The sequence below is a fragment of the Cucurbita maxima genome, unplaced genomic scaffold (assembly GCF_002738345.1).
Source record: "Cucurbita maxima cultivar Rimu unplaced genomic scaffold, Cmax_1.0 Cma_Scf00004, whole genome shotgun sequence".
Taxonomy (NCBI): Eukaryota; Viridiplantae; Streptophyta; class Magnoliopsida; order Cucurbitales; family Cucurbitaceae; genus Cucurbita; species Cucurbita maxima.
The window spans coordinates 2,629,568-2,654,729 of record NW_019272020.1 but is presented as its reverse complement, the minus strand read 5'-3'; the positions used below and the strand labels follow the sequence as shown (position 1 = coordinate 2,654,729).

Here is a 25,162-nt window from a genome sequence, read left to right as displayed (position 1 = left end):
TAACTTCTCCCTCGTAGACGCGTTTTAAAACTTTAAGGGGAAGCCCAGAAGAAAAAGTCTAAAGAGAACAATATCTGGTAGCTGTGGGCTTGGGCCATTATAAATGATATCAAAGCTAGACACTAGATGGTGTGCCAACGAGAACGTTGGGCTCTTAAGGGGAGTGGATTGTGAGATCCCACAACGGTTGGAGAGGGGAACGAAACATTCCTTAGAAGTGTGTGAAAACTTCTTACTAACGGACGCGTTTTAAAACTATGAGGCTGACTTGATATGTAACCGGCCGAAACATACAACATTTCTTAGCGGGCGACTTAAGTTAAGGAGGAAAGAGAAAGAGAAGACAGTTTTGATACGTTCTTGTTCTTATCTATTAATTAGAGGACCCTCCATGGAAATGGTAGGAATTGTGAATAGTTCTGTTCCTTCTTTTCATTTCCCGTTTTGGGGATGTCAATGGTGACAAAACATACATATGCAAGAGAATGGAGGGATGTCTTGTCCAATTGTACAGCTAGGTGCCCTGAGGTTGTCATGTCCACATTTTCCAACTGGCTTTGAGTGTTTCCATGTTGTGAATTTGGCAAGCATATGAGAGAAAGTGAAAGAGACCAATGGAGACGACAACACATATTTGTGTTTGGGCAATGAAAGAAGATTCGATGCCAAACTTACTTTTCTTTTAGGATGATTTGGTTTCATAATTGGTTTCATATCTCGATCTATGTCCTCTAATATTCCAAACAAAAACAATTCCAAGCTTGTATGAGAATTCATTTGTTTATAATACTTTAAGCATATCTTTGTATTGCAGCCAAAGAATAAGTTGTCACCATAATGACAATTTGAATCTTTGTTCTACAGATTCTTCTTCTTCACTCTTTGTTTGTAGCTTCAACCTCAGGTACTTTCACAATTGAAGAGAAGTTGAAGAACTATTGATAAGACTAAGAATAAGCAGTGCAGGATAAGGATTAAAATGTTCGAAACAAAAGCATCCAATGTCTCTGGAATGCCTTAAAAGAGTATCCAAATGAGTGATAATCAAATGTTGGGTTTGTTGCATTATATTCCACTAATTAAAGGGTATAGAATATTGGATTATACTTCGTGCACTAATTTTTTTTGTTCAATTCTGTGTTGCTATCACATAATTGCATCTGGTTCTCGAAAACTGGATACTCTTAAGTTCTCTATATTCATATTCTAAATGGTTAAGAATTTCAAAGCTTGCTACTTTGGTAGGGTACTTGAATGAAAAGCGGAAATTCTCAAGAACCCAAACATTCCTTCCTGTTTTGCCTTCATGATATCTTACTTAAAGCTCATTCCATGATGCTAATATTAAGCCCTTCCCAACCAATTTTACCTCCGCTTTTTAAACTCCTTTGTATACATCGTTATACATGCTCAAACAGTGATGAAAAAAGACGTATATAAGTCTACAAACCAGAACATGCAACGATTTCATATGCTCACAAGTTTAGGCACATGCAAGTTTAGGCACATACAAGTTTAGGCACATACAAGTTTAGACACATAGGTGGGTAATTTTAAAAATATCTAATATATCTTGTATTTATGTTTAATAGATTCTTGATATATTAAAATATATACAAAAGTTAATTGATCTATGAACCCTAAACTTTCAAATTTGAATATACTAGAAGATTTATTTTTTAAAGTTGGAAAAAAAAAAATCCAAAATTGAAACATTTATCCTCTACCGTTCGGTATTTGGGTTAATTTATGCCATTTCTCTGTGTCCCATGAATTTCCATGGCGCCAAATGCTTAACACCGAAAGGATGACATCTTCCTTTCTCACAGCTTCACCTGCATCACCGCCACCAATTTTCACCACCAACTGTTCATCTGTCTTGCGAACTTCTTGTTCCACGGCCAGAACCTCCGATCGTTTCCAACAAGTAGAAAGTTTTGCCTTACTAATTGATAAATCGAAATCCGTCGACCGCCTGCTTCAAATCCACGCTTCTGTTCTCCGCCACGGACTTTACCACAACCCCATCTTAAATTTCAAGCTCCAACGCTCGTACGCCGCTCTCGGACGCCTTGATTACTCGGTAGCCGTTTTTAACACCTCCGATGAACCCAATGTCTTTTCGTTTAGTGCAATTATTCATAGCCACGTACAATGTGGATTATTTGACCGAGCTCTCAATTATTATTTGCAAATGCTAAACGGTGGTGTGGAGCCCAATGTTTTCACCTTCTCCTCGGTCTTGAAATCCTGCTCGCTCGAACTCGGAAAGGTCCTCCATTGCCAAGCAATGAAGTTCGGGTTCGATTCTGATTTGTATGTCAGGACGGGACTGGTCGATGTATACGCGAGGGGGGGCGATGTCGTGTGCGCCCGCCAGCTGTTTGATAAAATGTCTGAGAGAAGCTTGGTTTCTCTAACGGCCATGCTTACTTGCTACGTGAAGCTGGGGGAGCTTGGCGAGGCACGGGCCTTGTTCGATGGGATGAAAGAGAGGGATGTGGTTTGTTGGAATGTGATGATTGGTGGGTACGCGCAGAATGGTGTTCCCAATGAGTCATTGAAGCTTTTCAGGCGAATGTTGATGGTGAAAGTCATGCCCAATGAAGTAACAGTTCTGGCTGTTCTTTCGGCTTGTGGGCAGCTTGGGGCCCTCGAATCTGGAAGGTGGGTTCATTCGTATATTGAGAATAAGGGCATTCAGATGAATGTTCATGTGGGCACCGCACTGGTTGATATGTATAGCAAATGTGGTAGTTTGGAAGATGCACGGTTGGTATTTGATCAGATTCGGGATAAGGATGTGGTCGCCTGGAATTCGATGATTGTTGGGTATGCCATGCACGGATTTAGCCAACATGCATTGCAGTTGTTCGAGCAAATGTCTGAGATCGGATACCAGCCGACTGATATCACTTTCATCGGCATTTTGAGTGCCTGCAGCCATGGTGGCTTGGTGGAGGAGGGAAGGAGCTACTTCAGATTGATGAGAGATAAATACCGAATTGAACCGAAGGTCGAGCACTATGGATGTATGGTTAATCTTCTAGGACGTGCGGGACATCTTGAAGAAGCATATGAACTCGTGAAAAACATGAGAGTTGCAGCTGACCCTGTTATCTGGGGAACATTGCTCGGGTCTTGCAGACTTCATGGTGACATAAAATTGGGAGAGGAAATTGCAGAGTTTCTTGTTGACCAGAAGCTTGCAAATTCAGGGACGTATGTTCTTCTTTCCAATATATATGCTGCAACAGGCAATTGGGAAGGGGTTTCAAAGATGAGGACGTTGATGAAAGAGCATGGCATTGAAAAGGAGCCTGGTTGCAGCTCAATTGAAGTTAACAACAAGGTGCATGAGTTCCTTGCTGGGGAGAGGAAACATCCCAAAAGCAAAGAAATATATGTGATGTTGAATGAGATAAATAGCTGGCTCAAAGCTCACAGATACACGCCACAGACCGATGTCGTTTTACATGATCTCGGGGAGGAACAAAAGGAACGATCACTCGAAGTTCACAGTGAGAAGCTTGCTGCTGCCTTTGGGCTTATCAGTACTCAACCAGGCACCACCATCAAGATTGTGAAGAACCTCCGAGTTTGTCCAGATTGCCATGCTGTAATGAAGTTGATATCAAAAATCACTGGACGTAAGATTGTAATGAGGGACCGGAATCGGTTCCATCACTTCGAAGATGGATTATGTTCTTGTGGAGGTTACTGGTGAGGGGAGATGATTTGTGAACAGTGCTATAATCCACCAGGATTTTGTGACAAATTATTAGCGTTAATGTAAAATGTTCTTATCAAATATCATAAACTGAAATTCTCCCGGTATTTGGGATTTGCATTCAGTAGCTACTAGTTTAGAATATGGACAAAGGAACTTAATTCAGTTCCACCGAAATAGCAAAACTCTATACAAAGTGAGATTCCGACGCAGCAATATCTGGAAATATGGAACTTTATAAATCAAGTGCAGCTTTCATTTTAAAATATGGAGGAATTGATGGAGCCCGGTAAAGCAATCCTAACAAACATACTGTTGCAAAACAATGATTAGCTAAGAAGTTCAAACTACAGTTACAAATGCTGTACAAGTCAATGAAACAATCCTAACAAACACACTGCTGCAATACAACAATAAACCAAGAATTGCTAACCAGAGTTACAAATGCTGTACACAAGTTCGTTGAAACATTGCTGAAGCTGGGACTGTTACCAATGTAGTGACAATTACATAGAACGGTACAAATTGACATGAAAAGGTAGCTTTAAGGTCTAGGTTAGAGAACATCGCCCTCCACCGGATAGAAGTTTTCTCTCACATCAAAATAGAAAAAAGAAAAACAGCTAATCCTATTAGAATTTCTCAGAATCTCACATTCTAAAATCTAAGACACAAACAGTGTTGTTGGCAAAACAGGCAGCAATTTTATCACCTTCTTTGTTCCAGCAGACTTCAAATATACCCCCGTTACCCGTATATGTCCTAACAATCTTGCCTTCCTTCAGTGACCATATGTGCATTGATTTGTCAAGAGATCCGCTGGCCAAGTACTCGCCATTTGGGCTGAATGCAACAGAATATACAGGTTCCCTGGTGATTCAACCAATAGAATTAGTAGACAAGTCTAAAATTCTGGAAGAATCGGTATACTAAAATAAAACTTCATTGCTATAAGAATATTGAACATGTTTGACAATCAAGTATGGTACCTATGTCCATTTAAACTGTAGATGAGTTTCCCGAGTTCTACATCCCACAGCTTCACTGTTGAATCAAATGATGCACTATAAACAAGCAAACAAAGAGATCAGTCGCATGAATAAATTCTCACAGGGTAGAAAAGAGAGAGCATCAACACAGGTAATCACCTAGCCAACACTAACTGCTGGTTCGGATTGTTTGTACCCGGTCCAGTGGGACTCCATCTTATGGTGTATATTTCCTGAAAATAAAATGCTGAGGTTGTAGTCTAAATGGAAGAGAAATATAAATTCAAGCACATGAAATTGGATCACAAGTACCTTGGAATGTTCCCTCAGATCGTAAACATACTTGTCCTGCTTCATACTCCATATCTGTAACAAACAAGATATAAGCATAGCATGTAACAAACAAGTGGCACATCCTTTTTAAAATTTAAAAAAAAAAACACACACACAATTGTAAAGCAAATCCTTTTATTGCTTCAGTTTTCATTTCAAAATTAAAACCAAAGAAAATCTAAAATTCAACCCAGATTTCAGTTGTAACAGAGCCACAAAATTGGAGAATATAAATAACCTTAGCTGTGATATCATCAGAACACGAAGCCAACAGTGATCCTGTGGGATCCCATTTGACACAGTTCACTTCGCCCTGCAAAGTTACAAAACAAAATTAGATCGAAGAAGGACTTTAGCTAACCCCCAAGAACATGCAACTTGCATACTTTCAAAACTTGAAACAAAATTAGAAAACTACATTGACCTCAATAATGAATTTACACCCAAGTCAATCAGATTCATAACTCACAATTCAAGTAGATAACAACTAGCAATACCAAACATTTAAAAAAGGGAAGGGAGAAAAAAGGGACCTGATGCCCTGCAAATATTTTGATAGGACGAGTCTCTCCGATCTTGCAGACATAGATCATATTGTCTGTGGAACTTGTTGCAAAGGATACATTGTTGCGCCAATCAACATCAAGCGTTGGACCTAAATGTAAAAACAGAATCATTATGGAAAACTTTTAGCAAGAATTCATTTCCTTCAGCAACATTCAAAGTATAGTATGCAACCTGAATGAAATTCAAACTGTTGCTTCCATTCCTCTGCCTTCACATCCCAAACAATAGCAGTTTTGTCACAGCTTCCAGTGAGAAGATAATCACCTTTCTTGTTCCACTTTAAAGAAAATATGGGACCTTTGTGCTTACTTAATGTGCTCCTTAAATCACCTAGAGCATACATAGAAAGTAGTTCAGCCATAATGAAGTACACAGAGAACTCAGGGCAATAAAGTTCAATAAAGGGAAAAAAAAATATTTTAAATAGGTGTGTGCTGCATTAAGGGTTGTCTTAGTTCTCATTTCTTTTTCATTATCAAAACTTCTTCGGTGTGTATACAAAACGTTTATGTCTGAGGCAGGGAGATCCTCTTTACAGGTAGTAGTGGCTAGTTCTTTAGTCAGTTAGCTCAAATAGTGATCAAGGTCTTGATTGAGAGTTACAAAAGTCGGTAGTTTGGTAGATGCCATTTGCTCTTTCAATAGTTAGGTGGATGAAGACTCTGTTAACGAAATAGTTAAGACATCTTGGCAATTGTTTTGGGTGATATGTGAAGGATAATTCTGTGAAATTATTAAGTCTCTATTCGTCTAGTTTGTAATCCACACACTAACATGCTAAAGGGATCTTACAGCTGAATGACAGCTCACAGAGGAGCTGTCGGAAACTGTATTCACATCAAAAGAATGAGCACAAAGTGTAGCATCCTTCCAACCTCTTCCAGAACTTTCACCCATCCCCTTTATCTATGCTTACATCACAACTTTTATGACTACATCAGAACAATCATTTGGTGTTCATCTATGTTTCCTTTCCATAGTTTGTTGATCTCTTACTGCAGAAACTTAAGATAATCCAAGGTCACATCTCTTTCTTACAAGTTGTAACTAGTCCACTAAAGGAATGGATGAAAGAAACTGCCCATGCCAAACCAGAGTTGGGCAGGACTTCGGTGGTGTCATGATCTAAGGTTTGTACCAACATGTCACTTAAGTTACCCATTTATCCCACATTTACCAGAAGATTATATTTTTGGTTTCAGAGCAACCCAAACTTTTTCTGTTGCAATTTTTTATTACATTTCCTCATAGTGCCCAACCATCCTCATACTAAGAATAGTGATAAAGCTACCTGATTCAAGAGGTAAAAAGTCCTCCACCCCCTCAAGTTTGTTCCTAGTAATAATGTCACTCCTCAACAGACCCTTTCTCCCTTATAATGGTCTAGCTTGACCCTAATAATCCTCTATTTTTCTCCCAAGATAGCTTTAAATCAGCAGCCAAGATTTCAACAATGAAGTCATGGGTCTCACACCATTACCACTTTCCATAAAGCATACCCTTTAACAATATTGTGTGAGGCAGAGTAAAGTTTATGACAAGGTTAACGATAATTAAGGTACCTCCAGCAACACTTCTTTGCCTATGTTCCTTGTTCCTCCATCAACATCTTCTATTTCTTCCAATACCTACAGAATCTCCAACCTTCCTCTAATATTGAGTGGTTCTTAAGAGCTTGTATAGCGTGTCTCTATTGGCATTAAGCCCAAGTTGCACCCCAATCAAATTGGTCATCTTAGTTGATAGGGACATGTCCTTGTTGCCATATATTGAATCTGTCTAGGAGCTAGAGTAGGTCCTTAAAGTTTTCTTGAAGTCCAGCCCACATTCTTTGCTTCTCCATCGGTTGGGCTATTTTCTAACTAACATTAGGCCATAGGATTTCTGCATTCAAAACCTAAGAAAAAAATTTGGGTTCAGTACCTCAATGAAAATGGTGCCAATGGTTAGACATCAACCACATTGGCACCCAAACCAGAATTAGAGAACAAATGGAAAACCTTGGAACCTGGCTTTCTCTTTCCAAGATTACATGCCCCCAAAAGTCAAGATAGACGACAATTATTGACCATTGTTCCATGGATAACCAAAGTTGAAACCATTGACCAGGAAAACTCTTCAAAATCTTAAGGTGTTCAAGAGAACGGTTGTGGTCCACATTATTAATTTGATTGTCCCTAATTTCAAGTATGATTGGGTTTGGTTGCAAAAAATTGGTTCTCTTGCAAATCAGTCTGTAATTCAATGATGAACAACCAAATCCTGGCCCAACACGATCTTTGATGTTTGATGCATGAATTTGCTGATCGCTGCTCGTATTTCCTTTTTATGCTAAATGCCAATTTCCTATTAAGTTTTATTGCAGCTGGCCTCTAATTCAAGAACTATTTGTATCTACACGAGTAGGGTATAAAGCACAAACTACTCAACTTTGGAAGCCTTCAGTTGGTCGATGGTCATGCCAGGTATCATCCATGAATTTCTTGTCTCAATGTCTGTGGGACACACATCCTTTCGAACAGAATGAGGGGCAAAAATAAGGCCTTCTTGTAGAACCTATGGTGTGAAAGGAATAATCTCATCTTCAACGATTTAACTTCTCCCCTTGACCATCTATATATATATATATTATTATTATTATTAAGTTTCTTTACTATGTTTTTTAATGAAGAAACCAACTTTTATTGAGAAAAAATGAAACACAAGGACACGGACTGTTTAAAGACTATATCCTTACTTCTGTAGTCATTACCATGAGATTCTATTTGTAATCAACCATGAGTGGCTGGAATTTTACCTTTTTTCTTTTTTTTTTGTTAATTTCAATCCATCAACTAAATAGTGAATCAGGTTTCCTTCTACAAAAAAAAAATGTATTCTATATTGACAGTTATCAAATGCTTCTACTAAAATGTTTCATCATCGGTAATACTTTTCTTAATGAAAATGAGCATGTGTACACTAGATTATATATGAGCATTCAGGCCAATTTGTACGTTGTTAAACTATGCTCATAGGACAACTATCTAACTCTATCATTTGGTTGCTAAGAAAACTCGAGCATATTAAATTCTGGGTATGTGGATATCATGGCTTCAAATCATTCACTCAAACTTTATTATTTACATTGATCATTATTGATCACTAGGTCATCCCATGGTAGTTAACACCCGATTATGTGTGTGAGATTCTTCTCTTAATGAAAATTAGCAGGTGAACACTAGAATATATAAATACGAGTGTTCAGGCCAATTTGTACATTGTCCAACTATTCTCATAAGATAATAGCCTAACTCTATTACATTTAGTTGCTAAGGGAACTCGAGAATATTAAATCCTAGTGAATGGACAATATGCCTTGAACTCATTCCCTCTAAGACTTTATTATTTTTATTGGTCTTTATTGACCACTAGGTTAGTCAATGGCTGGCTTGTGTGTGTAGGGTTTAGATGTTGAATTATTTATACAAATTCTTGATTTTGGATTTCTTTAAACCAAATATTATTATAAGATACAAGATCAGGTTTGGATTTCTTCAACTTCTTGTGTTATATATGTTATCCTTTCTTTGATCTTATATTTTAAAGATAAACATTATAATTTAACGTCTATTTATGTTCATATCCTTTATTTATTAAAACGAGTCAAAATATGTTCATGTCCTAATTTCTCAGAATATGGCATGCTGATGTGTTTGTGAAATTTGGCAGATTTGGTGTTCGTGTTCGTAATTCTTGGTTGCGGATGTATCTTATTTATGCTTCACCTTCTTAAGGAAAAATTCAAAGTACCAAATTTATTACAGAGCTTACCGTTGGTGCTCCAAATTCTAGCTTGTCCATCATATGAACCAGTAGCCAGCAGGGTCCCATCTCCCTACAGGAAGGAAAAAAGCTACAGGTTTATGATTAGGAGAATAAAGCAGCACGTATTCCTATCTAGCAGTTGATGCAAACCTAAATACACAATTTTGCACATTTCTACAAAAAATCAAACTTAAGAAATTAAGGAACTTTGTGAATTGTCACACAACAATCTAAGAATAAAAAATCATATAAATATAGCACTCAGAATAAAGAAATGGCATGAACATGAGACATCATCCTCTCTCTCTTTTTTTTTTTTTCTTTTCTTTCTGTTTTTTTTTTTTTTTTTCTTTTTTGATGCGGAGTGGGGTTCTCATTTGCATATTGGATACAATAACCATCACTTAGCATCCAATCCCGCCCAGGGCAAACCACAAAGGGAATATAAAAAGAAAGAGAACAGCCAGCCTAACTGTGCTTACTTCCAATATAGCCACCAGTCTATAAACAAAATTTCCTCAACGAGAGATCCGCAATTTGCATTTTGCAAAGCTAAATAAGCAAACAAGCATCCCCCTCAGTATCACAAGGGAAAAGCCCAAAATGTCGTTTAATTCTTTTTTAAGGCTGAAGCATAATTTTGCAAAACACACGCAACATCAAAAATCTGAGGACAAAATGGGTTGGCACTAATTCATCTCCATAATACCAAATACATTGTAGTTTATTGGGAAATAGATAACACGAGATAAAATCTACAACATGAAAGTAAATGAAGCAAGCATTCCTTTAAAGTAACTACAGAAAGGTAAACGAAGCCTATCTGCAAAATGAAACAGTAAATGAAGCAAACACAACCACTCCACCAATCTCACAGAAGAAGATATTTTAAAAGATAATAAAGACGAAATGATATCCTATTATTAGCATCCTGCGACAGTTTTAGATGTGAGAGCTCATCAATAGCAAGCACCTGTAAACAATTTTTTAAAATGTTAAAAAAAACTTACATTCCAATCTAGTGTAGTAACATCTTTGCTCTTCTCGTTAGTTCTACCCTTAACATGCTTCAACACTAAGACATTTAAAGGACCACCTTGAGCTCCAGACCTATTGCTACCATCTGCTATTGTCCAAATGCGTGCTGTTGAATCTCCAGAACTGTAATTGAAGTAAGAATCTGAAAATGTATACATAAAGGATATAGAAACCTCGGGATCAAAAGACAACCAATATATACATTTCTTGCTAATCTAGGAGGATGGAGACATGTCAGACTATACAAAGATTTCCAATATACATTCTGTATAAGTATCCTTTTTCCAGTTACACTTGAGACGTACAACATTAATGCTAGGTACAAAACCGTGATTGCTCAGGTACACAATAAAACAGACGATATCATCCCACGCAACTATTGCAATTTGCAATTAAATGAAAGATTCCAATTCGCGTAAGCAAGAGTGAACTAATACTGATAAACCATAAAACTTCATGTGGAGGTACAAAGGCTAAAAAAATAACGTGATCAAAATAACAAGAGATTTTAACATGTAAGCCCTTAATATTTACAAGCCAAAACCAATTCAAATATTTCTTGTGTATCAAAAAAAGGGTGGCTTACCCTGATGCAAGAAGAGAACCTGTTGGATTCCATGCACAAGCACAAACCTAGATGTGGAAAGCAACATATCGTCACATAGGATACAGCTGGAATAGAAAAAATTGGGGATAAGGGAGAATATAAAATATCAAACAATTCTTTTGAGGAAAGAAAGATTATAGAATAAATGAAGAAGTCTGAGAAATGTTCCCACCTCAGAAGTATGTCCTTGCAAAATTGTCACATCAGAACTAGAAATTTCACAGGACTGAGATGTTGAGGTCGTAGATATATCCATTGGTTCTGGTCCTACGAATAAAATAGTGATGCACAGGATCAATCATCAAAAAGTTGTATACTTGTATGTCTGTCTGTGGAGTTCAGATCATTGGTGATGAGTGGGAACTACAGAACCCATCCTCTGCTGAGGCAACAAAACAAACAAAAAAACAGTTCCACTAGAAAGTAGTTTTTTTTTTTTTTTTGCCTTGATAAAAAGACAAACTTTCATGGAGAAAAAGTGAAATAATTTGCATACAAACAAACAAGCCCACAAAATCCACTAGAGAGTAATTTAAAGTATCCATTCACTTTTAACATTCTTGCGACTTCATATGAACTCACGGATCAAATTAATAATGCCAACCAAATGTAACAAACATACATAAGGACTAAATTATCCGCCAAGAAAATGATATGTATTAAGTCAAACAGTTTAAAGAAAACCTGATAGTATCTGAAAAACACAATAGAGAAAAAGGCATTGGTATGTACAGACATACTATGAAAAGAAAACAACATATAATGGTAATTTTCAAGGATACAAACATGGACTAAAGAAAGACACTGAAGAAACGATACCTCCAAAAACTCCATTCTCTCCTTGGTTTGCATGAACCTTTTCATCTTGATCCATAACAATATCTTTATCTGTGAAGTCCTCATGATGCTTTTCTCGCTCCTTGTCCTTTTCTATTTTATCTCTATCCCTATCATGCTCCTTATCCCTTTCCAATCTTTCTTTCTCCCTTTCAAGTCGCTCCTTCTCTCTTGCACGTCCACGTTCAACTTCAATTTCACGTCGTTCCTTCTCTCTTACACGTCCTCGTTCAATTTCAAGTTCTTTATCTTTCTCTTTATCTTTTAGTAAACTCTTCTTTTTATCTTTGATTATTTGACGCAATTCATGGACATCTTTTGTAATAAGGTCCAAAGGCTGTAGGAATGAAAAATCTTCATCTAGATCTGTGTCATTCTGACAAGATTAACACAAAAGTTTCTCAGGTTGCAGCCTGCATAGATTTTAAATAGATACAAGCATACAAAGATAGGAGAGAAAAGAAGTATATTGTGCTAACATTACTCAAGTTAGCTTCCATCTCCAAATACTGAAGCCCTTTCTGTACAACAGTAACTAGAGCACCAGGTGGAACCAAATTGCCATCAATAGGACACTTGTTAATGCCAGCTTCATATCCTAAAGCAAAGGCTGAATGTATGAAACCTAAAAAGGAAATGGAGAACAAAAAGAAAATATTAGAATTTGTTTTCTTAGATATAAGATTGGTTAAAAAATATAAAATGAACAGAAAATGAACTTTCAGAGAGAAACTAACAATTGGCTCGAGATTTTATATTTGCAAAAAAAAAAAAAAAAAAAAAAAAAAAAAAAAAAACTTGTATTTAGAAGAAATTCATTTTTCAGGACTGAGACCTATATTCCTCGACATTGTCAGAAAAAAGTTAATCGAAAGAAGTACAATCTAGAGAAACTAGGCACAGATGTTTCACCTAGATTAGAAGTATACAGAGAGGAAGGGTTCAGAATTGGACACTCAATGTTGGGGACCCTCAGAAGGTATTCTAATCCTATGGAGTCTCCAACAATTTCCAAGTTTGAAAATTTGTAATGTCTAGTGGGTGGAAGAATTTTTTTGAGGGGCCAAGGTAGGTGTTATATGCTAGATTCACTTCTAACCATTGCCCTAATACCCTTTCAACAAAGGTAGCCAAGTTGATTCTTTATTCTTTTAGATCTAAACATGTTTGATTCAGCACTTGGGTTCAAGCACTACCTTCCCATAGAGCAATCAACAAGAGACAAATGAAAACCAAGAAGGGCCTAGACTCTTAGGTCATCTAAGGTAAAACACCGGTAAGTCCTTATTTACACATCTTATCAACTCCCAGCATACATATCAGTCCTCTTTTTGACTGAACTCCAGAAGGTTTTAGTTTGAAAGTAGGTCAGATTCTTTCTGTGGATTGTGACTCAAGCAAGCACATATCTGAGGCTTGATCGCATGCTTTGAATCTGTTTGTTTGTTGAGAGGATTGGGTGGTGGTTTTTTCAATCTTATAGAGTGACTTCTTTCCCTGATCATACTTGTTCTAGAGTGAAGGAGGAAATTTGTTATCACCCTCCCATCCCTTTTGTGGAATATGAAGGGCCCTCTGTCAATCCCCTTTTGTTGCTATTATTTTGAACATCCATTTAGCACAAAGATGGCATTCAACAGATCTTGAGAACACCCAAGAGGACGTTTAAACTGTTCCTCACTTCAGTGCTTAGATTTAAACTTAGGGTTCTAATCGTTTCAGAGGTAAAGTTAAGCATGACAGACGAGAGCATACTTGGTCGTCCACGGTCTAAATTCAAGTACACTTCAAAGTAATTGCTGTGTATGAAAATGAAAACGCATGTACTTATATTCTAGTTTTTCCTTTCAATGAAAGGGAATGACAAAGCCAAAATTCATAAACCCGGTTACCCAGACGATTGTCATTGTTCGCGCCAAGCAAAAAAATGGCAGGGGCGCCAGGCTTTTGGCCGTAGATAGTGCATCACTCGCGTAAGCAAAGCCTAACTTACTCTAGAACTCACTTATTAACACCACATCAAAATACCGAAAACCCTAACAGAACCACACACAATGTAAAAAAAAATGAAGAAGAAGAAAGAAACAGAAAGCTCAAGTAAACCAAACCGACCAGAGTTGCATTGATCTAAAAATTTCGATTACCCGAACAATAAATTTCTAGCCCTTGATAGCTCAAAAACCAATCCTTGATGCTACGTTTCTAAATAAATAAATAAATAATTAAGAAAATTAAGCTCAACATTTCCTTCTGTAATGAGAGCGAATTGCAGAAAATACCTCATCTATCCAAACAGATGAAAAGATACCAAACCAAACTAGAAAAACTTAGAAGGAGCTAGAAAGGCGAAAACCACCTGATTCCTGAAGGTACCGAAAGACGAGGTAATTCAATTCGACGGAAGTGATGGACGTCATGGCAGCAGAAGGCCGGCTGGGAGGCCGGAGAGGGGTTAAACGATCATGCGGGCGAGGTGGAGAAATTTTCAGTAGATGTCAGTTGGAGGGAAGAATGAAACGGAAACCCGCTTAATGTTAACGGGAATGGGAGAGCCGGTGAAACTGCAGATTTGAGGCTTCCAGGGTGCCGAATAAGTCGTAGAGAGAAAGAAACCCACGGTCACTTTAACGAGAACCGTCAATGACATTACGCTGCGGCGTCTTAGAGCCTTGTTTGGTGACCCACCAATGCTATACGGACATCTGGCGGTTCTCCTCATTTACTTTGTCCATCTGTCATTGACAGCTGGCGGAGCCCGTGACTGCAAACTTAGCTTTTGTAATTGTTTTTCCTAAAATTACAATCCCCTTCCCCATCCCTATTTTTAACCTTTTCTTTTTTTTTTTTCTCAAAACTTGGGTCTCATATTTTAGTCCATTTTCACACTAAAATTTAAAAGAAAATAACAAAATTAATAATAATACTTTTTTTTTCTTTATTTAACATAACTGGGTACGACCAAATTTATTCCGTTAATTTATAACAAAATTAGGGGTATGCTAAATTTATGGGATAAAAAAGGAGGTCTAGAAGCTACAAAAATATCAAGGTCAATATGTGGTTGAGATTATTGAAATTTAGTTTTGAACTGTGCCAATTAGAACGTGGACGATGCTCAATGGACTTTTCTGCTCTTTCTGGCTGCGCTGACTCGTGAAGAAAAATAAAATATTTCAAAATTCATTCACGGAACTCGTATTCATCTCTGCACTTGTACTGCAAAATTTCCAGACGTGGGGGATACTCAACGGCTGTCCGTCTCTACTATAAACACACAACAAATTGAATCCCAAACCATTTCAGTAACAGAGCTTTAACTCAAACGCCATGGATTTACACACTTTCCTCTACTCTTTCTTCTCCCCTCTGTTTCTTCTTTTTGCTTTCAACCTCATCACTCGATCTCTTCGACCTCGCAAAAACTTACCGCCGAGTCCGCCATCTCTTCCGGTTATTGGCCATCTTCATCTCTTGAAAAAGCCACTCCATCGAAATTTCCAGAATCTCTCCGCCAAATATGGTCCTGTTATGTCTCTCCGCCTCGGATCTAACCTCGCTGTCGTTGTATCTTCGTCGTCAGCGGTGGAGGAGTGTTTCACTAAAAACGATGTCGTTCTTGCCAACCGTCCTCGTTTGCTAATTGGAAAATACCTCGGCTACAACTACACTACCATGATTGGGGCTTCATACGGTGATCACTGGCGGAACCTCCGCCGAATTGGCGCCATCGAGATCTTCTCTTCATCTCGAATCAACAAATTCGCTGATATCCGGAGGGATGAAGTGAAACGATTAGTGCGGAAACTGTCGCGCAATTCGATCCATCAATATTCGAAAGTAGAAATGCAATCGGCGTTGTCGGAGATGACGTTCAACATCTCGATGAGAATGGCGGCCGGGAAGAGGTATTACGGCGAGGACGTGACGGACAAGGAAGAGGCGAGGAGGTTCAGGGAGTTGATTAAGGAGATTGTGGCGGCAGGAGGAGTATCAAATCCAGGGGATTTTTTCCCCATTCTGAACTGGATCTCGAAGGGGTTCGAGAGGAAATTGATTGAATTGGGGAAGAAAGTGGATGCGTTCTTGCAGGGGCTCATCGATGATCACCGCAGGAAGAAGGAAGAAGGAAGGAACACGATGATCGATCACTTGCTCTCTCTGCAGGAATCGCAACCGGCTGTCTATGACGATCAAATAATCAAAGGATTTATACTGGTAAATAATCTTTTTTTTAAATAATTCAAATAGCTCTAAATTGTATTATTAGTAACAATTGATTTGTAGGTGTTACTGACTGCGGGGACCGACACATCGGCCGTGACAGTTGAATGGGCCTTGTCTCATCTATTGAACAATCCTGAAGTGTTAAAGAAGGCAAAAGACGAAATAGACACTCAAATTGGACAAGAACGCCTCGTTGAAGAACCGGACGTGTCCAAACTACCATATCTTCAAGGAATCATCTCTGAAACTCTGCGGCTGACTCCCGCAGCTCCGATGTTGTTGCCCCATTATGCAGCCAATGACTGCACAATATGTGGATACGACGTGCCACGTGACACGATGCTACTAGTCAATGCATGGGCCATACATAGGGATCCAAACGAATGGGAGGATCCCTTAAGTTTCAAACCCGAGAGATACGAAAAGTCAGAAGTCGAGGTACACAAGCTGTTGTCCTTCGGAGTAGGAAGGCGAGCTTGTCCTGGGTCTGCCATGGCGCATAGGATAATGGGTCTAACTTTGGGGGCTCTGATTCAGTGCTTCGAGTGGGAGAGAATTGGAGCAGAAGACTTGGACATGAACGAGAGGGTAGGTGCCACAATGACCAAAATGGTGCCGTTGGAGGCCATGTGCAGAGCTCGTCCCACCGTGGATGGCTGCCTTCTTGACTGAGGACTATTTATTTCAAGTTTATAAAAATGTGTGCTTTGTATTTTACTTCCTTAGTTCCTTTGTTCTTGGCATTGTTTGGCTATAGATATATATATATATATTGCCCTTTCATTATATGAGGCAATAAAATGTATTTAAACTCAAACAAAACTATCAATTTTGAAAGGGCAAAAATGCTTGGAACGTGATCAAAGTGGAATCAAAGTTGAAGTTATTAAATACTGAAAATATATTATTTTTATAGAGCCTAAACATTAGTATCACATGATGATAATATTTGTGTTATTTTGTCCAATAATATTGGTCCTATTAAAAATATAAAAAATTAATAATTATATAATATCAATCCCATATCACAATTCCTAAGGTTCTTAAATACTAATAGATATTTGAAACTTGTGCAAACGTATTATCCACTCATTAAATTTTTAGATTAAAAAAAAAATACCTAACCCACCGCATTTATAGATATCGTATAGTTTTTTTTTTTTTTTTTCCTTTAAATAAGTACTTACTAACCAAATAATTAAAAATAAGATACAAGTATTTCGTTTAAATGTAGGAAATAAAAGATAATTTAGATCGAAAAAGAGAAAACTCCAACGCAGAGAGTGATGGGGGCAGCCGACACGCCGCCGACAGAAGAGCCTGTCGATGTGGGACTGCGAGCGGCACTAACGGATGGAGGCGTGACGTTGTTAATTCCCACTTTCCGTTACGCATTCCATGACGCTCGCAAATTTCCGCAACGTCAATTCCACTACAACTTTTCTTCTTTTGTTTTTTTTTTTTTTTTCTTTCCCTATTGTTTTATTATTTTGAACCACTATCAATTTATACTTAAAAAAATATTGATAAAAATCTCATCAACTTAGATCTAAATATTCACATATAATATCATAATTAATTAGTTAATTTTCAAAATAATAAAATAAAATCTGTACAAATGGGATTTGAAACTAATTAGTTTGAAATAAAGGGTATTTTTCAGGGTTTTGTTTTCCTTTATGGATAATTAACTAATCGAAATAAATTTTTCCTTTTTATTTTACTAAATAGGGAAAAAAAAAAACAAGAGAACGCAAAGGGATGAGCTTCAAATGATTTGTAAGCATCGAAAAAGATGGGCGTGGGAGGTGGGGGCAGCATATGACTTTTCAGATAACAAATCTGATTCAATGACTTAATGGTATTTTTCTCATGAATTAAAAAGTAGAAAATATTAAAAGAATAAATATATGATCAAAAAATGGAAATTTAAACATTTTGCAATATTAAGTTTGGCTCACTCCAATTTCCATCCCCACAAACGTGGGTGCCACGTGGCCCAATAATATTGTGACAGCACACAATAATGTATTTTATCATTTTTGCCTTATCTTTTTCTCACTCTCATATATTTGAATTTTATTTAAAAGAAGAAAGGGGAAAAGGATGCACTGTAAATTGGGCCACGTGTCGGGTTGCAAAATCAGGTGAAGCCTAAATAAATGCCTCAATATATATATATATACCCCCACCCTGGCGCTTCGTTCTCACTTCCAAAATCAGAATAAAAATACATTATATCGAACATAACAAGTAATGGAAGATCGCTCTCTGCTTTACCTTTTGCTCTCCCTTATCTTTCTCCTTTTTGCTTTCAGTCCCCGCCGACGCAGAAACTTACCGCCCGGTCCGCCGTCTCTTCCCATCATCGGTCACCTCCATTATCTCAAAGTCCCCGTCCACCGAACTTTACAGAAGCTCTCTGCAAAATATGGACCCGTAATCTCTCTCTGGTTCGGATCTCGTCTCGTGGTGGTCGTCTCATCATCGGCGGTGGTGGAGGAGTGCTTCACTAAGAACGACGTCGTTCTTGCCAACCGTCCTAGGTTGCTACTTGGCAAACATGTCGGCTACAACTACACTACGATGGTGGCGTCACCGTACGGCGATCACTGGCGGAACCTCCGCCGAATCGGCGCGATAGAGATCTTTTCGGCTTCTCGCCTGAACAAATTCGCCGGGATTCGGAGGGACGAAGTGGAACGGTTACTGAGAAAGCTATCGAAGAATTCGCTCCATGGATTCTCGAAGGTGCAGATGCAATCGACGATTTCGGAACTGACGTTCAACATCTCGATGAAAATGGCGGCCGGAAAGCGATATTTCGGAGATGACGTGGCGGACGAGGACGAGGCAAGGCAGTTCAGAGAGTTGATTAAACAGATTGTCTCGTTGGGAGGAGTTTCGAATCCAGGAGATTTCATTCCGATGCTGAATTGGTTCCCGAATGTCTTCGAGAGGAAGGTTTCGAGACTTGCGAAGAGGACGGACGCATTCTTGCAGGGACTGATCGACGAGCATCGGAGCAACAAGGAAGAAGAAAGGAACACGATGATCGATCACTTGCTGTCTCTGCAAGAATCGGAGCCTGAATTATATGGAGATCAAATCATCAAAGGAATTATTCTGGTACTTTCCGTTATTTCTCACTCTCCTCTCATTTATCTCAACATTTCGATTCTGTTGGTTATCCCCCTCACGAATTTGGCAATTTTATTTCTGTTTTGGATAATCCCCGAAGAAAGATAAAAATAATGTCAGAACACCGCAATAACGTGTGGCTCTGCTTGATCGAACGTCTCACGTGTAACGATAACATTTACCATAAATATATATATATATAATTTATATTTTGGTGATAATTAGGGGTATATAGATTATTGAATACATAAAGTAGTATGAGGCGGCTGCATTTCGGTGAATGATTTTTCCTAGTTAGTTGTAACTTGAAAACGACTTGTTTCTGTTGAGTATTTTATCTTCTTATCTCTCCTTCTACATATTGGGCGTGAAACTGAATAGCTGCTTAAATTTGTAGGTGTTGCTGTTAGCAGGGACGGATACATCAGCTGTGACAATGGAATGGGCCCTATCTCACTTGCTCAACAATCCGGAGATACTGAAGAAGGCCAGAGAGGAGTTGGACGCTCAAATTGGACAAGAACGACTAGTTGAAGAATCAGATGTGCCCAAGCTACCGTATCTTCAAGGAATCATCTCCGAGACTCTTCGGCTGAACCCAGCTGCTCCATTGTTATTGCCGCATCTCACCTCCGACGATTGCACAATAAGCAACTACAAAGTACCACGTGACACGATTGTGTTGGTTAATGCGTGGGCCATCCATAGAGATCCTAGTCAGTGGGAAGATCCCACGCGATTCAATCCAGAAAGACACAGAAAGTCAGAAGGTGATCACGCGCACAAGTTCCTTCCATTCGGAATCGGACGACGATCTTGCCCTGGGTCGGGCATGGCTCAACGAGTGGTGGGGTTGGCTCTGGCGGCGTTGATTCAATGTTACGAGTGGGAGAGGATTGGCGAAGAGAAAGTGGATATGGCGGAGGGAAGAGGTCTCACCATGCCCAAGGTTGTTCCACTGGAAGCTATGTGCAAACCTCGTCCTATCATCCACAACCTTTTTAATTGAAAATTATGGATTGAGAGGTCTTGTGTACATTTAATAACCAATATGCATCTGTAATCTCTCCTCTTGTAGTGTACGAGATTTGAGCTGCATATACAATGACGCACCAGATTTACCTTAAAAAAAAAAATGTTGTTTTAGTTTCAGTATTATATTTTAAGTAGGATAAAAAGATGTTTGCATCTTTGTCTAGTAGCTTGTTAATTTATTGTATCTATTAATATGTTTTATAATCTATTTGTCTTTTTGTATTTTGTCTATACTTATTATATTATTTCAAGAATATTTTAACTATAAATTTTTGAGATGTTAATCGAGTGGTCAACCTCATATAAGATGTTAACCTCATTGTCATTGTTGGGTCAGTTAATTGGCCCCAAAATTATATAGGATCAATCGCAGCTCATTGGGCTTATTCGGCTTGATTAACCAATGAAATAAATACTTTATATTAAACAATAGCTAAGTTTGAAATTTTATATAATTATCTAATTACCTCAAACTTAAATCGATTTTGCAAGCTAATAGTGGCGAATTCTTTTCGCATGTTCTTAAGTTCCCAATGAAACTTTTGATTCGTTTGTATTGATACAAGTGTTAAAATATATTCTAACTATCCTTTACTTATTTGTTTTATTTATGCTTATTATGAATTTTAGATTTATAGGTAAGACTTGCTCTTAATCACATACGAGCGTCTACAAGATCCTTTTGAGGTATGAAGTAACATTTAGCCTAATAGTAAAAAGCACTCATGCCCCTAACCTAGCACTCAACGAAACTTTAAGAATACTTGTGTTCTTTCCACAAGTCCACAAAGTTTAAAGGTGTGATGGTTATGGCGAGAGAGATGTCGAATGTTAGAAAACAAGTACATAAACGGCTAGGAATCACGAACCTCCACAATTATAGTATATTATCCATTTTGAACATAAATTATATACCTTACTTTAGTTTTCTCCAAAAAAAAAAAAAAAAAAAAAAAAAAAAAAAAAAAAAAAAAAAAAAAAAAATCAGTACAATAATAACAAACCTATGATCTTCTCATTTGTTAGCTAACGTCAATTCCTCTCCTACCCATCACCGATTACAAGAATGGTAGAGTGCGGTGGGTTGGCTAGCTTTTGTATGGATGCGTGACCATTTATGAAGAAGACATAAAGTACTTGAGGATATTGCACACGTGTAATAGAACGCGGCAAGAAAATACTGTGATTTTCTTTTTTTGTTTTTTTTAATTTCAATTTCCATTGTCCTTTTCCCATTTCATTTATTTCTTTTTCTATTATTTTTTTTTTAAATTCTAAATTCGTTTTCTTTTCTACAATTTATTTCCTGTTATATTTTCCCTATAATTTATTTTCCTTTCATTTTCTAATTCCATAACCATTTACCATTTGATTCCTTTTTTTTATTTATTTTAAATTTAGGCATTGCAGTGTATATTTGCAAAAGAAAATGGAATTGATATTCTCAAAGAATTTGTAGAAAAGAAAAAAAAAAAAAAGAAAATTGAAAGCGAAAAAGGAAAGAAATCATGAAAAATAATGAACTTTAAAAACGTTGAAGAAGGAAAAACAAAAGAGTACGCCATTGAATTGAAGCAGGTGGGTGGGTTATAAAACGTGGATGGAGCCCACTTCTCCGTATATATATAGCTGACCTTGGCCCACTCTCCCTCCAGACGAGCACAGATATGGAGGTTCACTCTCTGCTTTGCCTTTTCCTCTTTCTTATCCCTATCCTCTTTCTTTTCAACCTCCGCCGTCGCAGAAACTTACCGCCTACTCCGCCGTCTCTTCCCATCATCGGTCACCTCCATTATCTCAAAGTCCCTGTCCACCGAACTTTCCAGAACCTCTCTGCAAAATACGGACCAGTCTTCTCTCTCTGGTTAGGCTCTCGCCTCGTGGTGGTCGTCTCATCGTCGGAGGCAGTTGAGGAATGCTTCACTAAGAACGACGTTGTTCTGGCCAACCGTCCTAAGTTTCTAGTCGGCAAACTCGTCGCCTACAACTGTACTACGGTGGTCGGGTCGCCGTATGGCGACCACTGGCGCAACCTCCGCCGAATCGGCGCAATGGAGATATTTTCAGCGTCTCGTCTCAACCAGTTCGCTGGGATCCGGATGGAGGAACTGAAACGGTTACTAAGAAAGCTATCGAGGAATTCGGTCCATGGATTCTCGAATGTAGACATGCAATCTCTGATTTCGGAACTTACGTTCAACATCTCGATGAGAATCGCGGCTGGAAAGAGGTACTTCGGTTCCGATGTGACGGACGAGGAGGACGTGAGGCAGTTCAGAGAAATGATTAAACAGGCTGCGTCCGTGGCAGGCGTATCGTATCCAGGAGATTTTATTCCAATTCTGAATTGGATTTCGAAGGCGTTCGAGAGGAAGCTTTTGAAACTTGGAAAGAGGATGGACACGTTCTTGCAGGGACTGATCGACCAGCTTCGCAGCAACAAGGAAGAAGGACGGAACACCATGATCGATCACTTGCTGTCCCTACAAGAGTCAGACCCTACCTACTATAATGATCAAATAATCAAAGGAATGGTTCAGGTCACGGATCAAGCCCACTGTTAACTGACTATCCTTTTTAGACTTTTCCTTTTTTATACTTCTATTTAGCCTCTAAAGACGCAGTCGGTTTGCAGGTGTTACTATTAGCAGGAACGGAAACATCAGCTGTGACGATGGAATGGGCTCTAGCTCACTTGCTCAACAATCCCGAGATACTGAAAAAGGCGAGAGAGGAGGTGGACACTCAAATAGGACAAGAGCAACTAGTGGATGAATCAGACGCGTCTGAGTTACCATATGTTCAAGCAGTCGTCTTAGAGACTCTTCGACTAAACCCAGCTTCCCCATTGCTAGTGCCGCATCTTACCTCCGACGATTGCACCATAAGCAATTACGAAATACCTCGCGACACAATTGTGTTGGTTAATGCATGGGCCATCCATAGAGATCCTAATCAATGGGAAGACCCCACGCGGTTCAATCCAGACAGACACCTGGAGTCTGAAGGCGATATGTTGTACAAGTTGGTTCCATTTGGAGTTGGACGACGATCGTGTCCTGGAGCGGTTATGGCGCAACGAACAATGGGGTTGACGCTGGCTGCGCTGATTCAGTGCTACGAGTGGGAGAGGGTTGGCGAGGAGATAGTGGATATGAGGGAGGGGAGAGGCGTCACCATGCCCAAGGCGGTGCCTCTTGAAGCTATGTGCAAAGCCCGTCCTATCATCCACAAACTGTTTGATTGAAAATCGTGCCATCATTAATGGAGTTTAACTGTTTTAGTACTTGTAAGTTGCATGTACAAGGAAGTACCTGTATCTGACAACCCATCAAATAAATATCTTATATTAAGAAGAAAAATAACGAGTTTTGAAGGATATATATTGTAATATTAAAAAAATATAATTTATATTGTTCAAAATTAATTCGACATATTCTTTCACATAAAGTTCTGCCACCCAATAAAATGCTTCTAGAGTGGATCAAAAATAAAGAATTAGTAATCTACTTTTATTTAATTTGTCCTAATTTTTAAATATTTAAAATCTAAAATATATGGACCGCAATTATTTTGATTGTATTTATTCAACCTCTCCAATTTAACTGTATTATTGTCACTGCTATTGAGTCAGAACTTATTTAATAAACATACATATCTAAGTCGTTAAAAATTAAAAATATATATTAAATATAAATGTATTCTAAATTTTATGTGTAATTTAAATATTTTAAAACTAAAAAGGCAGATGGAGAATAATGTATTAAAAAATAGTTTTGAAGATTATCTAATTATTTTTAAATTTGCAGTTTCAATTAATTTTGGTGGAATTTGAGACCTCGGTCATGATAATAACATGCAAACATGACGTAGAACATGTCGTAAATATTGGTGTCGCATAATTTATAATAGGCAGGGAAATTACAGTATGAACTAAATAATTATTATTACGTGACGTAATGTTTAGAAATTGAAAATTGAATTTTTACACTTTTCAAAAATGAAAATTGGCAATATGAAATGGGGAAAGAATATGTTCGGTTTAATGGCCAGCACCCTTCCTGCTCGGTCCCGAAGCCAACGTAAATGCTACGCCGCCGTCTCCGCTCGAGCGGCTACCGGAATCTTCTGGCGACGATGCTGCTATTTCCGAGTCGGAAATAGCAGAGCCGTTATTGGTACGTTGGTGCTCTATCGTTGAACCGGATCGGAGCGGTCTGCAATCCACGAGAGGAAGAAACCGTGTGGAGGCCATTAGCACCATAATTAGAAATAAAGAGGAGTTCTTCATCTTGGGCATCGCCGGAGAGTTTAGATTCGGCGACAGCATAAAGAACGGAGCAGGAGAAAGAAGAGAAAGGATTGGTATGGCATCTCTCTACTTGCATTGAAACTGTGGTTGGGTTCTTTATATAAGGGCGATGGGTGGCCATGGACGGTGAAAGAAGCTTTCCGATGTGGGTCCCCTTTGTGGAGATAGTGTTTGACTCCAAAGCCACTTTTCCTAAATTTTAGTACGGGAATTTTTTTTCATTTATACATAATAGATTAATTTTTACAATTTTGAATTTGTGTTGAAAACCATTATATTAAATATAAAATTGGGAACTTATTTAAATAAATTAATTTTAGTTACTTAAAACTCCTCCTTGTGCATAAAAAGGTTTTTTAATTGACAATTGATTTATTTTTCCAATTTAAGATGCTCAACTTTCATACAAATAAATGAAAGTTAATACTCAATTTTGGATTTTACATATTTTTTAATATCATGTATGTAAAAACAAAATTGAAGCACTACAGTTCAAATATATACTTAAATTTACAATTAAACATTAATATATAAATGGTATG

General features: G+C 38.1%; 5 protein-coding genes across 5 annotated transcripts; 4 read left to right on the top strand and 1 right to left on the bottom strand.

Annotated features, from left to right (window-relative positions):
• Positions 1-1,716: 1,716 nt before the first annotated feature.
• On the top strand, positions 1,717-3,956 carry LOC111477796 (pentatricopeptide repeat-containing protein ELI1, chloroplastic). The gene has a single exon (XM_023121687.1). It carries the CDS (start codon positions 1,790-1,792, stop codon positions 3,725-3,727), a length of 1,938 nt encoding a protein of 645 aa, XP_022977455.1. The 5' UTR covers positions 1,717-1,789; the 3' UTR covers positions 3,728-3,956.
• Positions 3,957-4,101: 145 nt separating this feature from the next.
• On the bottom strand, positions 4,102-14,547 carry LOC111477797 (WD40 repeat-containing protein HOS15-like). The gene is made up of 14 exons (XM_023121688.1): positions 14,265-14,547; positions 12,388-12,533; positions 11,891-12,284; positions 11,244-11,338; positions 11,051-11,097; positions 10,437-10,587; positions 9,433-9,496; positions 5,791-5,949; positions 5,586-5,707; positions 5,291-5,365; positions 5,032-5,085; positions 4,879-4,952; positions 4,720-4,794; positions 4,102-4,600 (listed from the first exon to the last, which is right to left on the bottom strand). The coding sequence occupies exons 1-14, from the start codon at positions 14,323-14,325 to the stop codon at positions 4,381-4,383; spliced, it is 1,737 nt and encodes a 578-aa protein (XP_022977456.1). The 5' UTR covers positions 14,326-14,547; the 3' UTR covers positions 4,102-4,380.
• A 398-nt stretch (positions 14,548-14,945) lies between these two features.
• LOC111477798 (cytochrome P450 81E8-like) lies at positions 14,946-16,849 on the top strand. Its single transcript, XM_023121690.1, has 2 exons — positions 14,946-16,123; positions 16,193-16,849. Exons 1-2 carry the CDS (start codon positions 15,236-15,238, stop codon positions 16,802-16,804), a joined length of 1,500 nt encoding a protein of 499 aa, XP_022977458.1. The 5' UTR covers positions 14,946-15,235; the 3' UTR covers positions 16,805-16,849.
• A 1,487-nt stretch (positions 16,850-18,336) lies between these two features.
• LOC111478736 (cytochrome P450 81E8-like) lies at positions 18,337-20,530 on the top strand. The gene is made up of 2 exons (XM_023123166.1): positions 18,337-19,261; positions 19,671-20,530. Exons 1-2 carry the CDS (start codon positions 18,389-18,391, stop codon positions 20,280-20,282), a joined length of 1,485 nt encoding a protein of 494 aa, XP_022978934.1. The 5' UTR covers positions 18,337-18,388; the 3' UTR covers positions 20,283-20,530.
• A 1,445-nt stretch (positions 20,531-21,975) lies between these two features.
• LOC111478140 (cytochrome P450 81E8-like) lies at positions 21,976-23,662 on the top strand. The gene is made up of 2 exons (XM_023122265.1): positions 21,976-22,848; positions 22,944-23,662. Exons 1-2 carry the CDS (start codon positions 21,976-21,978, stop codon positions 23,553-23,555), a joined length of 1,485 nt encoding a protein of 494 aa, XP_022978033.1. The 3' UTR covers positions 23,556-23,662.
• Positions 23,663-25,162: the final 1,500 nt, after the last annotated feature.